We start from the raw sequence: 12,514 nt of genomic DNA on the forward strand, positions 1-12,514 counted from the left end.
ATATACCTGTTGGGGAAGAGACGCAACTGGGGACTACACTTCCCGGCATCCCCAAGAAACGGCAACCATTGATTATCACGTGACTCTGACCAGCGGAAGCGGTTAAGAAGACTACAATTCCCAACAGCACCATTGGAGCGACGGTTATTATTCCTGGACGCTAAGAAGCGGACGGCCAGCGGAAAAGAGGGCTATTTCATATTTGTGGAGGACGTTGGATAAAAACAAACCTCCTTGCGGGCAGAAACGGCTCTGGAGGACGCTTCCCGGCATCCGCAGCGACCGGTAGTGACGTTTTTGTTTTGCTGTTGTGTGTAGAAAAGTCAAGTCCATCATGGCTCTGTTCCCGGCTTTTGCGGAGCTCGCGAGTGATAGCGGAACCGCCGGTGACAGCGGAAAGAGAGGTAATACTGGGCGGAAAGAGCGAGTTGGGAGCAGGACAAGCCCAGAAGCTGTAGTGGCGGAACCTCCCCTGTGTTAGGTGAGGGCCGGAGCAGTTCTGGTTAGTGGTGCATCAAACAAACTTGATAACGTTCTTCTTTTTGCACTCTGACAGTTGGAGTCTGTCTGGCCTTAGTTATAAGCTCACTTATACTGGGGAATATCGTTTCATCACAGAGTATCCAGCAGATAGCCAAGACCTGTCGCTTCTTCCTCTATAACATTAGCAAAATTCGCCCCTTCCTCTCCGAGCACACCACCCGAACTATCATCACCTCTCGCCTTGACTACTGCAACCTACTCCTCACCGGCCTCCCACTTAGCCATCTATCCCCCCCTTCAGTCCATTCAGAACTCTGCCGCACGTCTTATCTTCCGCCTTAACCGATATACTCATATCACCCCTCTCCTCAAGTCACTTCACTGGCTTCCGATTAGGTACCGCATACAGTTCAAGCTTCTCCTATTAACCTACAAATGCACTCGATCTGCAGCCCCTCCCTACCTCTCTACCCTCATCTCCCCCTACGTTCCTACCCGTAACCTCCGCTCTCAAGACAAATCCCTCCTTTCAGTACCCTTCTCCACCACCGCCAACTCTAGGCTCCGCCCTTTCTGCCTCGCCTCACCCCATGCTTGGAACAAACTCCCTGAGCCCATACGCCGGGCCCCCTCCCTACCCATCTTCAAATCATTGCTCAAAGCCCACCTCTTCAATGTCGCCTTCGGCACCTAATCACTACACCTCTTCTCAGGAAATCTCAACTACCCCAACTTGACATTTCGTCCTTTAGATTGTAAGCTCTTCCAAGCAGGGATCGTCCTTAATTGTTAATTTGTACAGCGCTGCGTAACCCTAGTAGCGCTCTAGAAATGTTAAGTAGTAGTAGTAGTAGAGTACCCTATATGTATTTTACAATAAACACAGTACCCTGTTATTACCTACTCAGTAGTAATATTCTTCATTTAAATACACCCATAAATCCATAAAACTCTGTGGAACCTACGTACTCATTCACACACCCCCATGCATCCTAGATTTTTTATTCACCATCCTTATTACATTGCAATGTTGTATCCACTTTGCACAGCGCTGCGTAACCCTAGTAGTGCTTTAGAAATGTTAAATAGTAGTAGTAGTATATAAATATGTCAGTGTAATTGAATTTAAAGCTCTGTGTCCATTATGCTCCAATGAAATCCAGCGCAATCTCCCGTTGGGCCTCTTCTCACAGGCTCATTACACCCTTATGTTTCGAAAAAATCCTGAAACAGTCTCTTACTCAGTGGCGTTCCTAGGTCGGCTGCCACCCGGGGTGGATCGCCACTGCGCACTCCCCCCTCCCAGATGCAGCACGACACCCCCCCCCCCCCACACACAGCATCAACACCCCCTCTGGTGCATCAACACCCCCCTCCCCCGGCGCATCAATATACCCTGCATCAACACACACTGCTGGAGGGGTGTTGGGAGCAGCCGCACGGCTGTCGGCTCCGCTGGCTCCCTCTGCCCCGGAGCAGGAAGTAACCTGTTCCGGGGCAGAGGGAGCAGGGAACCAGCGGAGCCGACAGGCGCACGGCTGCTCTCTGCACCCCTCCAGCATCGTGCACCCGCCCTTGGTACGCCACTGCTGTTACTCCTGTATAATTATACTACAGCAAGAGGCCCTCACTGGATGCCCACCGGAAGGGTGGAAGGCCAGATTTTAGGACTCAGGCTGTAAAAATACCAGCTAGGTTTAAAAATCTATGACTGGCTGAGCAAGGACTTGCTTTTCCTGCAAGTTAATATGCGTTCTAGTTTAAGATCTATCCACTGGAATAGTGGTGGGCCAAGCTACATAGCTTTGTACAGCTGAAAAGCACTGACTAGGCCTGATAACCTACTAATGGCCTTATAGATGAGTCTTAACAAAATCAGGTACAAATTGAATGTAGCACTTATTAAAATGGAGTTTGTCTTTCTATAAGATGAAACTTAGATCATAAGATAATAGAAAAAGGGGAAGTGAAACTGATATGCTAAGAATAAGATGTTCTGGCAGAGGAGAAAACATGTTGACAAAAGAGGAAATTGCGAAATAACTTGCAATAGCTAGAACGGAAAGAGTTGGGTACAGATGTACAGATGGCCGGATATGAAAGTATGATCTAAGAAATTGAGAAATATTTGAAAAAAATAGGTCCCAAAATAGGTCCTGCCATAGACTTCTATTGAGAGATGAGAGTATAAAAGAAGGGTGATTTGGGCTTAATTTCGGAGTCCGTCCCCAACGCCTCGGAAGCAGCAGAGCTCCGGTCAGCTGAATTCAGAATTTGTCTGATGAATGTACCTGATTAAAATCTGATATGCAAATAAACTCTTCATTCTAAATGATGGTTTGTGGGCTTCACTTAATGATGAAAGGCTGTAAGTACAAATGCTTTTGTTGCATCCAGCAGCTATCTTTCACTGCATTGTATAACTTGTAATCTGATTCCAGTTTGTCATAAGGCTGGTACCTTTTCCTTAGACCTAGCGTCTCTCTCAGTGGCAATTTCTCTTAGAACTTCACAACCCCCTGATTACCCCAGTACTAGTGCTATTTAGAGATGGAGTCAGATTAAGGTCACTCTAGCCTTCTTGGGGGGGCTTGGGACCCCTCTATTCCCAACACTCCATTAGAAACGGTAAAGACTTATGCTGTCCAATAAATCAATGGAACAAATTTGACATACCAGGACACCTAACTTCCTCAAAGACGCTTCATGGGTTGTCGAAGACTTCCATAGTCAACCACTGTGAACCCCTTCCGGTTTCACTTAAATCCACACAAGCTCCTCTAGTTATAAGTTCCCAGAACACTCTCCAGCATGGTCTGTGATACATTAGCAATTTGTTGTAGGCTATGAAAATTGTAATTATCTTTTTTTGAGAGGCGGCCTACAGTATGTTAAACGACAATAAGCTAACATCAATAATTTAAACAAAATAAGCATAACAACAATTAGTAGCCATGTTGGACCTTGCAGACAGTACTCCCGCGACAGTGATTTGGAAATACTGGCCAGTTACAGAGTGCTGCATGAACCATACTGCAAACAAAAACCAGGAGAAATGCTACTAATTCTTCATATTATTTTTTTAATATTTTTTTTTTGAGATTTTTAAAGATTTTTTAGGAAGAGTACCCTCAGAGATATCCACTGCTTTAGTAGTTAGTAATAATTTATTCCAGGTGGAATAGCACTTTATTCATTGGGTTACTCTTCATAATACCACCATATAACGTGCTAGTTGTATCTCAAGTGTTGATGCAAACAATCAAAAAACCTTCACCAAACTTATAACCAGCTGTCACTTCTAAAGAGTTAACAACAAACAGTACTCCTGTTCTATATAAACTAGCCGTTGAGCCCGTGAAAACGGGCTACTTTTGGAATGGGGGGGGGGGGTTCCGAGCCCCCCCCCCCGAGGTCGGCGCCGCCCCGCCTTCCCCGGAGTCACCGCCGCCGCCCCTCCACCCGGCCCGAGCAGCACTGTAAACTTGCAGCAGCAGGCACATCAGCAAAGCTGCAGTCAGGGCGGGCTTCCTTCTCTGCCTGTGTCACGCCCTCGTGTGACGTAACGTCACGTCGGCGAGGGCGGGACAAAGGCAGAGAAGGAAGCCCAACGGCAGCTTTGCTGATGTGCCTGCTGCTGGGTGGTGATGTAAGTTCACAGTGCTCGGGCCAGATGGAGGGGCGGCGGCGACTCCGGGGGAGGGGGAGCGGTTCTGACGTCTGCAGCATGCCAGTTGAGACTTTCCTCTCTGTACCGCCCCCGTCATCACGTATTGACGCGGGGGCGGGGCAGAGAGGGAAGTCTCTACTGCGCATTTGCGAGTGAGTACAGTCACTCGCCGTTTATATGTTTGATTACAAAATCTTTATTAGTGAAAACAAACCAGTGCATTAAAAGAATTAAGTTATGAAAGTTCACCTTCTATACTTATCCGCCTAACACTTTCCTTCTTTCTTCCCTTACTTAATCTTTGCACATTACTAATTGTATCTGATACCTTGGAATGACAATGTCATTAACAAAACTATGTAAGCCACATTGAGCCTGCAAATAGGTGGGAAAATGTGGGATACAAATGCAAATAATAAAATAAATAAATAGTATCCCTGCAACTCACTCACACTGCCATTCACACCAGACTTATACCCTGATCACATACGTAAATCCCACTTCAGGCACAGGCAGCTCCTTGTGACTCTGGGCAAGTCACTTAACCCTCCATTGCCCCATGTAAGCCGCATTGAGCCTGCCATGAGTGGGAAAGCGCAGGGTACAAATGTAACAAAACAAAGAACATTGAACATAAACCGTAAATTGCAGTTTCTTCAGTCTCTGTGTATCATCAGAGCACAATCTCAATAAAAGACCAGTCAGTGAGCCCTAAAAAAACAAGGGCACACAAAACCCAGTTCTTAATAATTGTAGCAGATATTGAACATTGCTGATCTTTGTATCCAACAAGTTCTCAAGTGAAGAAAGAAAAAAAAAACTCCACTGCAATATAAAGCCACTGTTCTTATCCCTGTGATGATAAAAACCACAGAGAAACACTGGAAATTGCAGAGTCACACAAATCGTCTGTGATCCTCCTGCACACAGTCAAACCTTTAAATTAAAGGCAGCCAAAGAATGCTTCAGGTAAGTGGGAGGCTTCCAGGGATAGGTAAATTAAACCCACATAGTTGGTATACTCCAAGAAGATTAGAGGGTGGCTAATGTGACACCGATTAAAAAAAAAAAAGTTCCAGGAGTGATCCCAGGAAATTACAGACCGGTAAGTCTGACTTCAGTGCCGAGTAAAATGGTGGAAACTATTATAAAGAAAAAAATTACAGAACATGTAAATAAACATGGATTAATGGGACAGAGTCAGCCTGGTTTCAGCCAAGGGAAGTCTTGCCTCACTAATTTGCTTCATTTCTTTGAAGGTGTGGATAAAGGTGGGCTGGGTGATGTAGTGCATCTAGATTTTCAGAAAGATTTTGATAAAGTTCCTCGTGAGAGACTCCTGAGAAAATTAGAGTCATGGAATAGGAGGAAATGGTGTGGGTTAGGAATTGGTTATTGGACAGAAAACAGAAGGTAGAAATGATATGGAAATAGGAACGACAAGTGAAGTGATTAAATTTGCAGATGACACAAAACTATTCAAGGTTGTTAAAACACATGTGGACTGTGAAAAATTGCAGGAAGACTTTAGGAAATTGGAAGACTGGGCATCCACATAGCAGATGAAATTTAATGTAGACAAATGCAAAGTGATGCACATTGGAAAGAATAATCCGAATCATAGTTAGGGTCCACCTTGGGAGGTCAGCTCTCAAGAAAAAGATCTAGGTGTTGTAGATAATACGCTGAAATCTTCTGCTCAGTGTGCAGCAGCGGCCAAGAAAGCAAACAGGATGCTAGGAATTATTAGGAAAGGGCTGGCAAATAAGACCGAAAATACTATAATGCCTCTGTATCACTCCATGGTTCGACCTCACCTTGAGTATTGCGTTCAGTTCTGGTCACTGTATCTCAAAAAAGATATAGCAGAATTAGAAAATATTCAAAGAAAAGTGACCAAAATGATAAAGGGGACGGAACTCCTCCCGTATGAGGAAAGGCTAAGGAAGTTGGGGCTCTTCAGCTTGGAAAAGGAACAGATGAAGAGATATGATTGAATTCTACAAATCCTGAGTGGTGTAGAACGAGTAGAAGTGATTTTTTTTTTTTTTATTCATTCCAAAAGTACAAAGACTAGGGGACACTCAATGAAGTTATATGGAACATAGTAACATAGTTGGTGATGGCAGAAAAAGACATGTACGGTCCATCCAGTCTGCCCAACAAGATAAACTCATATGCAGTACTTTATATGTATACCTGATCTTGATTTGCATTTAACATTTTCAGGGCACAGACCGTAGAAGTCTGCCCAGTACTAGCTTCCTCCCGACACTAGCCCCGCCTCCCAAACACCGGTGCTGCCACCCAATCTCGGCTAAGCTTCTGAGGATCCATTCCTTCTGAACAGGATTCCTTTATGTTTATCCCACACATTTTTGAATTCCGTTACTGTTTTCATCTCCACCACTTCCCGCGGGAGGGCATTCCAAGTATCCACCACTTCGTGAAAAAATACTTCCTGATATTTTTCTTGCGTCTGCCCCCCTTCAACCTCATTTCATGTCCTCTAGTTCTACCGCCTTCCCGTCTCCGGAACATGTTAATTTGCGGATTAATACCTTTCAAATATTTGAATGTCTGTATCATATTACCCCTGTTTGTCCTTTCCTCCAGGGTATATATGTTCAGGTCAGCAAGTCTCTCCTCATATGTTTTGTAACGCAAATCCCATACCATTTTTGTAGCTTTGCTTTGCACCGCTTCAATTTTTTTTACATCTTTGGCAAGATACGGCCTCCAAAACTGCACAATACTCCAGGTGGGGCCTCACCAACGACTTATACAGGGGCATCAACACCCCCTTTCTTCTGCTGGTCACACCTCTCTCTATACAGCCTAGCAACCTTCTGGCTACGGCCACCGCACTGACACACTGTTTCGTCGCCTTCAGATCCTCAGATACTATCACCCCAAGATCTCTCTCCCCATCTGTACATATCAGACTCTCACCGCCTAACACACACGTCTCCCGTGGATTTCTACTCCCTAAGTGCATGACTTTGCATTTCTTCACATTGGTCTAATGTTTGGCAATTAAAATTCATTCTTCTAGCTTCTGCAGATCTTTTTTCATGTTTTCCACTCCTTCTGGGGTGTCCACTCTGTTACAAATCTTGGTATCATCTGCAAAAAGGCAAACTTTACCTTCTAACCCTTCGGCAATGTCACTCACAAATATATTGAATAGAATCGGCCCCAGTACCGATCCCTGAGGCATTCCACTACTCACCTTTCCCTCATCTGAGTGAATTCCATTTGCCACCACCCTCTGGCATCTGTCCGTCAACCAGTTCCTAATCCAGTTCACCGCGTCTGGTCCTATCTTCAGCCTGTCCAAGTTTATTCAAGAGCCTCCTGTGGGGAACTGTGTCAAACGCTTTGTTGAAATCGAAATACTTTAAAAATATATAGGAGGAAATATTTTTTCACTCAACAAATAGTTAAGCTCTGGAACTCTTTGCTGGAGGTTAGCGTATCTGGGTTTAAAAAAGGTTTGGACAGATTCCTGGTGGAAAAGTTCATGGTTTGCTATTAAGACAGACATGGGAAGCCACTGTTTGCCCTGGGATTGGTAGCATGTAATGTTATCACTAATTGGGTTTCTGCCAAGTACTTGTGACCTGGCTTGGCCACTGCTTGAAAACAGGATACTGGGCTGGATGGATCATTGGTCTGACCCAGTATGGCTGTTCTTAGGTTCTTATGGATTTAAGGGGAGAAAAAGGACATTTTTATGCCCTTACAGTTTTATCAGATGACAGATGATGTTATGACTGTTTCTGTTTTAAATTATATTTCTTTAACCGGGGTTAGTACAGGGGATGGGCAACCTTGGTTCCCGAGGCCTACAACCCAGTCGGATTTTCAGGATTTCCCCAGTGAATATGCGTGAGATCTATTTGTATACAGTGAAGTCGGCGCATGCAAATAGATCTCATGCATATTCATTAGGGAAATCCTGAAAACCCGACTGGGTTGCAGCCCTCAAAGACCGAGGTTGCCCACCCCGTGTTTGAATATAATGGAATGATTGCTACTGTTAACAGTAATTTGTGGTGTCCGCAGTGTATTTTTTTTTTTTTGTTTCTGTAGTATACCTTTCAGGAAATCTAGACTGCCCCTATTTGACTGACTGTACATTTGTCCTTTAGATTGTAAGCTCCTTTGAGCAGGGACTGTCCTTCTATGTTAAATTGTACAGCGCTGCGTAACCCTAGTAGCGCTTTAGAAATGTCAAGTAGTAGTAGTAGTAGTATCTGACGTAAGAGAGGGCATGGAGCTTGGCTTTTCAATTTTCTTCTTTCTTTGCAGGTGCAGAGTTGGACTGGTTGAGCAACCAAAGCTTTCGAAGCACAGAAGCAGAAACACAGCACAATCAAATATTGCAGACTATAGATCCTGCACCAACTCCGCTCCCCAGGTAGTGTGCCCTGTGACTGCTGTTCAGAGAGGTATCACTAATTCTTACCAGTGAGCCAGAGGTGGGAAATGTAGGGGGCTATGAAGTACTATACAGCTTCTCTAAACCCGCTGTTTGCTGGACTGTGCATCATTTGAGATGCAGTCATTCCAGTTGGCTTTCTTGCAGCCAGACCTGTTAGGTTTGTTAGTCTGTTCAGATCAGAGTAGGGCAAATAATCTGGAGCATGATTCATTTACGCATACTAGAGAGATCCCAAAGCTTAAAATAAAAAGGAAGTACAAAATAGCAGAAAACTGGGACAAAGCCTGAAACTTATGAAATTTGCATTATGAATATTCCACGATACTTGACACAAGACCCCTGGGTGCTGTGTGGGAGAAATCCTGGAACGTGCCTAACTTGGCTTGGTTCGGCTGAGATACGAACTTGTCCAAGCCGTGATGCAGCCACTCGTGTGCCAGGTACAGAATAGCCCTATGATGCGAGGCTGTCAAATCTTTGCACTGTGCTCAGTAGGTATCTGAAGGCAGTGGAGCATCTTTTGCCTCTTTGTGTAATATGCCTACATTCACCAGGAATTTCTCCACACCTTCTTTTAGTATGCCTGTGCCTTTGGTGTGCTACTTTACTACCACTGACCTAATAAAACAGATGGGCAAGTGGTTCACTAGTCCCAGTAAAATGGAAGTTGAAGAAGCAGACACGCTGAAGGTAGATTAAAAAAAAAAAGCCTTTATTATAGAAAGCTAGTTAAAAAAGGCACCCCACACGGCTGTTTTGCGCCCAGCAGGGATGTTTCATGGGCGTTGCTACATAAGCTAGCTTGAACATCCTATATAATAATTTGCAGCTCTGCACATCCGTCTGGATGCCTGGGTTCGTAACACAGTTCCCATTGGTCCGCCCTGGGGATGACGTCACAGGGCAGACCAATGGGAAGAGAACCCAGCAGCAGCCACTGGAAGCTCCAGTCCAACGGCCCCACTCCCGTCCGAGTTCGACGCCCCCCCTCCTCCGATTTTCTCCGCCCAAAAACGTTTTACCTCCTGCTCCGCCGGCCACAGTGAAGCCCTGCACGCATGGACGCCGCGTCACACTGCCTTTGCGTTCACTTCTGTTTCAGCTGTTCCTGTGATCCCGCCCTTCCGCAAACAGGAAATGAGGGCGGGACCACAGGAACAGCTGAAACAGAAGCAAAGGCTGTCTGAAGCGGCGTCCGTGCGTGCAGGAGGTAAAAACTTTTAAACAACAGCCGGCTCTTACGAAGGGGAGGGGCAGGGGGGAGTTGGGGTCCTGAAACGACAGAGGGGGGAGTGGGGCCCTGGAATGCCACTGGAAGTGGAGGGGCGGGTCCTGGAACTCGAATTGGAGGGGTGGGAGTGGGGTCCTGGAACTCGGACAAGGGGAGGGGGGAGGGGCGCCTGGAGCTCTGAGGATGGAGGGAGAGAGGGAAGGGGCCCTGGAACCTTGCTAGTGCCTGTTTCCTTTCTGTTGGAAACGGGCCTCTTTTACTAGTAGATATATACATACCTAATAAACACAGACCAAAAGACCATAAACATAAGTATAACATATAATACATAAGTATGAATGGGATGCAAACATACCAGGCTATAATCTATTTAGGAAGGATAGAGGTGGTCGTAAAGGTGGAGGAGTAGCTCTGTATGTGAGAAATGATATCGCAGCGACTGAAATGACAGGGGCCTGGGGAAAGGAAGAAGCGATATGGATCACCTTAGATGATGGAACCTTTGTCCACATGGGTGTTGTCTACAGACCTCCAACACAATCGGAGGAACTAGATAAAGATCTGGTCACAGATATCCATAAGTTGGGAAAGAAAAGAGAGGTGCTGTTGCTGGGAGATTTCAATCTGCCAGATGTGGATTGGAAAGTTCCATCTGTGGAGTCGGAAAGAAGTAGAAAGATTGTGGATGCTTTTCAAAGTGCTGTACTCAGACAAATGGTGATGGAACCCAGAACAACAACATTTGAAAATAGCTGGCCACATCATTGCAGGCACTTCCTCTTTAAGCTTAAACTAACGGAGGACTCATTCACTTTTTTTGCAACTGCTTAAAACATAGCATGCACCACCTGCTGGCCAAACTAGAGAAATACATTGCAGGAAAATATCAAAACAATTATCACAGGCTTAAAAACCCACAGTTCTGTCACATGGTGGATATAAATGTGCTCATGTTGAAGAAGAGGCAGGCTCTTCTTCTAATGGCTCTTCTTCCACCCCCGTCCCGCTCTCTGTTGGGGTCCCTCAAGGATCTGTCCTTGGACCGCTTCTTTTCTCGATATACACCTCTTCCCTGGGCTCGTTGATCTCATCACATGGTTTCCAGTACCATCTCTATGCTGATGATACCCCGCTTTACCTCTCCACTCCCGATATCACAGTTGAAACCCAGGTCAAAGTTTCGGCCTGCCTTTCAGACATCGCTGCCTGGATGTCCAACCGGCATCTGAAACTGAACATGGCAAAGACTGAGCTCCTTGTCTTTCCACCCAAACCCTCTTCTCCTCTTCCCCCACTTTTTGTCTCTGTTGACAACGCCCTCATCCTCCCCGTCTCTTCAGCCCGCAATCTCGGAGTCATTTTTGACTTCTCCCTCTCCTTCTCTGCCCATATCCAGCAGACAGCTAAGACCTGTCACTTCTTCCTCTATAATATTAGCAAAATTCGCCCATTCCTCTCTGAACAGACCACCCGAACCCTCGTCCACTCGCTCGTTACCTCTCGTCTTGACTATTGCAACCTTCTCCTTGCTGGCCTCCCGCTTAGCCACCTATCCCCCCTTCAATCTGTCCAAAATTCCACCGCACGTCTTATCTACTGCGTGAACCGATACTCTCATATCACCCCTCTCCTCAAGTCGCTTCACTGGCTCCTGATCCGCTACCGTATACAGTTCAAGCTTCTCCTATTGACCTTCAAGTGCACTCAATCTGCAGCCCCCTATTACCTCTCTACCCTCCTCTCCCCATATGTTCCCACCCGTAACCTCCGCTCTCAGGACAAATCACTCCTTTCTTGTACCCTTCTCCACCACCGCTAACTCCAGACTTCGCCCCTTCTGCCTCGCATCACCTTATGCCTGGAACAGACTACCCGAGCCCATACGCCATGCGCCCTCCCTGCCCATTTTCAAGTCCTTACTCAAGGCCCATCTCTTCTCCCTTGCTTTTGGCTCCTAACCACCTTCCCATTCCTGATACCTACACTGACTACATAGTTTTTACCTTTAGATTGTAAGCTGTCTTGAGCAGGGACTGTCCTTCCCCATGTTTAAACTTGTACAGTTTAAACTTGTCCCTATACCAGAATGTAGAAGCTTGAAAGAAACAACTATCCAGTATTAAAATTGGTTATGTGCCTCTCCACTGGGAATAATCAGGAAGTTCAGCCTGTTTACTGTATCCTTGGATGCGTGAGGCGTTCTTCCATCTTTCTTCCTTAGGGCTGGTGCTGAGGTAATCGAGAATGCATGGGTGTAAGTCCATAGGTGACCAGCAGAAAACAAACCTCTCTCGGACTTGTGATTGCTCTAGAATCAAAGTCTGACAAATATTTGGGGAAAAAAATGAACCCATTAAGATAATGACTACAGAAAATCAAATGATGGAAACTTAGATGCCATGCTAATTGTTAATTCTAGGTTTACACTGTTCTGGTCTTTCAGACAAGATTACCTTATGCTTTGCATTCATTGCTTCAGAAATGTGCAAATACGGAGTGTCACAGTGATTATTTTAGCTGAAGGAGAGAGGGAGGTTGCTATTTTTTTTTTTATTACTCAATTGGAGTGGGGTAAGTGGAGGAAAAAGGAGATGGATCAGCTTCCTTTAGAGAATAAGTGGCAGAGCAGGAATTAGAATTTGGGTGCTTCCTAGTTTCTAATCCCGCTATTAACTTCTACCCT

The 12,514-nt window shown here is 45.5% G+C and overlaps 1 protein-coding gene across 2 annotated transcripts in view; it reads left to right on the top strand.

The window, feature by feature from the left end:
- Positions 1 to 219: 219 nt before the first annotated feature.
- Positions 220 to 12,514, top strand: part of NRDE2 (NRDE-2, necessary for RNA interference, domain containing) — a 58,139-nt gene continuing 45,844 nt past the window's right edge. For both annotated transcript variants that reach the window (XR_003943365.1, XM_030214749.1), the window contains exons 1-2: positions 220 to 404; positions 8,468 to 8,576. Coding sequence is in view for 1 of the 2 variants with exons in the window: in XM_030214749.1 (XP_030070609.1) it covers positions 335 to 404; positions 8,468 to 8,576 (179 nt within the window). In the remaining variant the exon portion in view is untranslated. The remainder of the gene's footprint in view (positions 405 to 8,467; positions 8,577 to 12,514) is intronic.

This window comes from Microcaecilia unicolor, chromosome 9 (assembly GCF_901765095.1).
Source record: "Microcaecilia unicolor chromosome 9, aMicUni1.1, whole genome shotgun sequence".
NCBI lineage: Eukaryota > Metazoa > Chordata > Amphibia > Gymnophiona > Siphonopidae > Microcaecilia > Microcaecilia unicolor.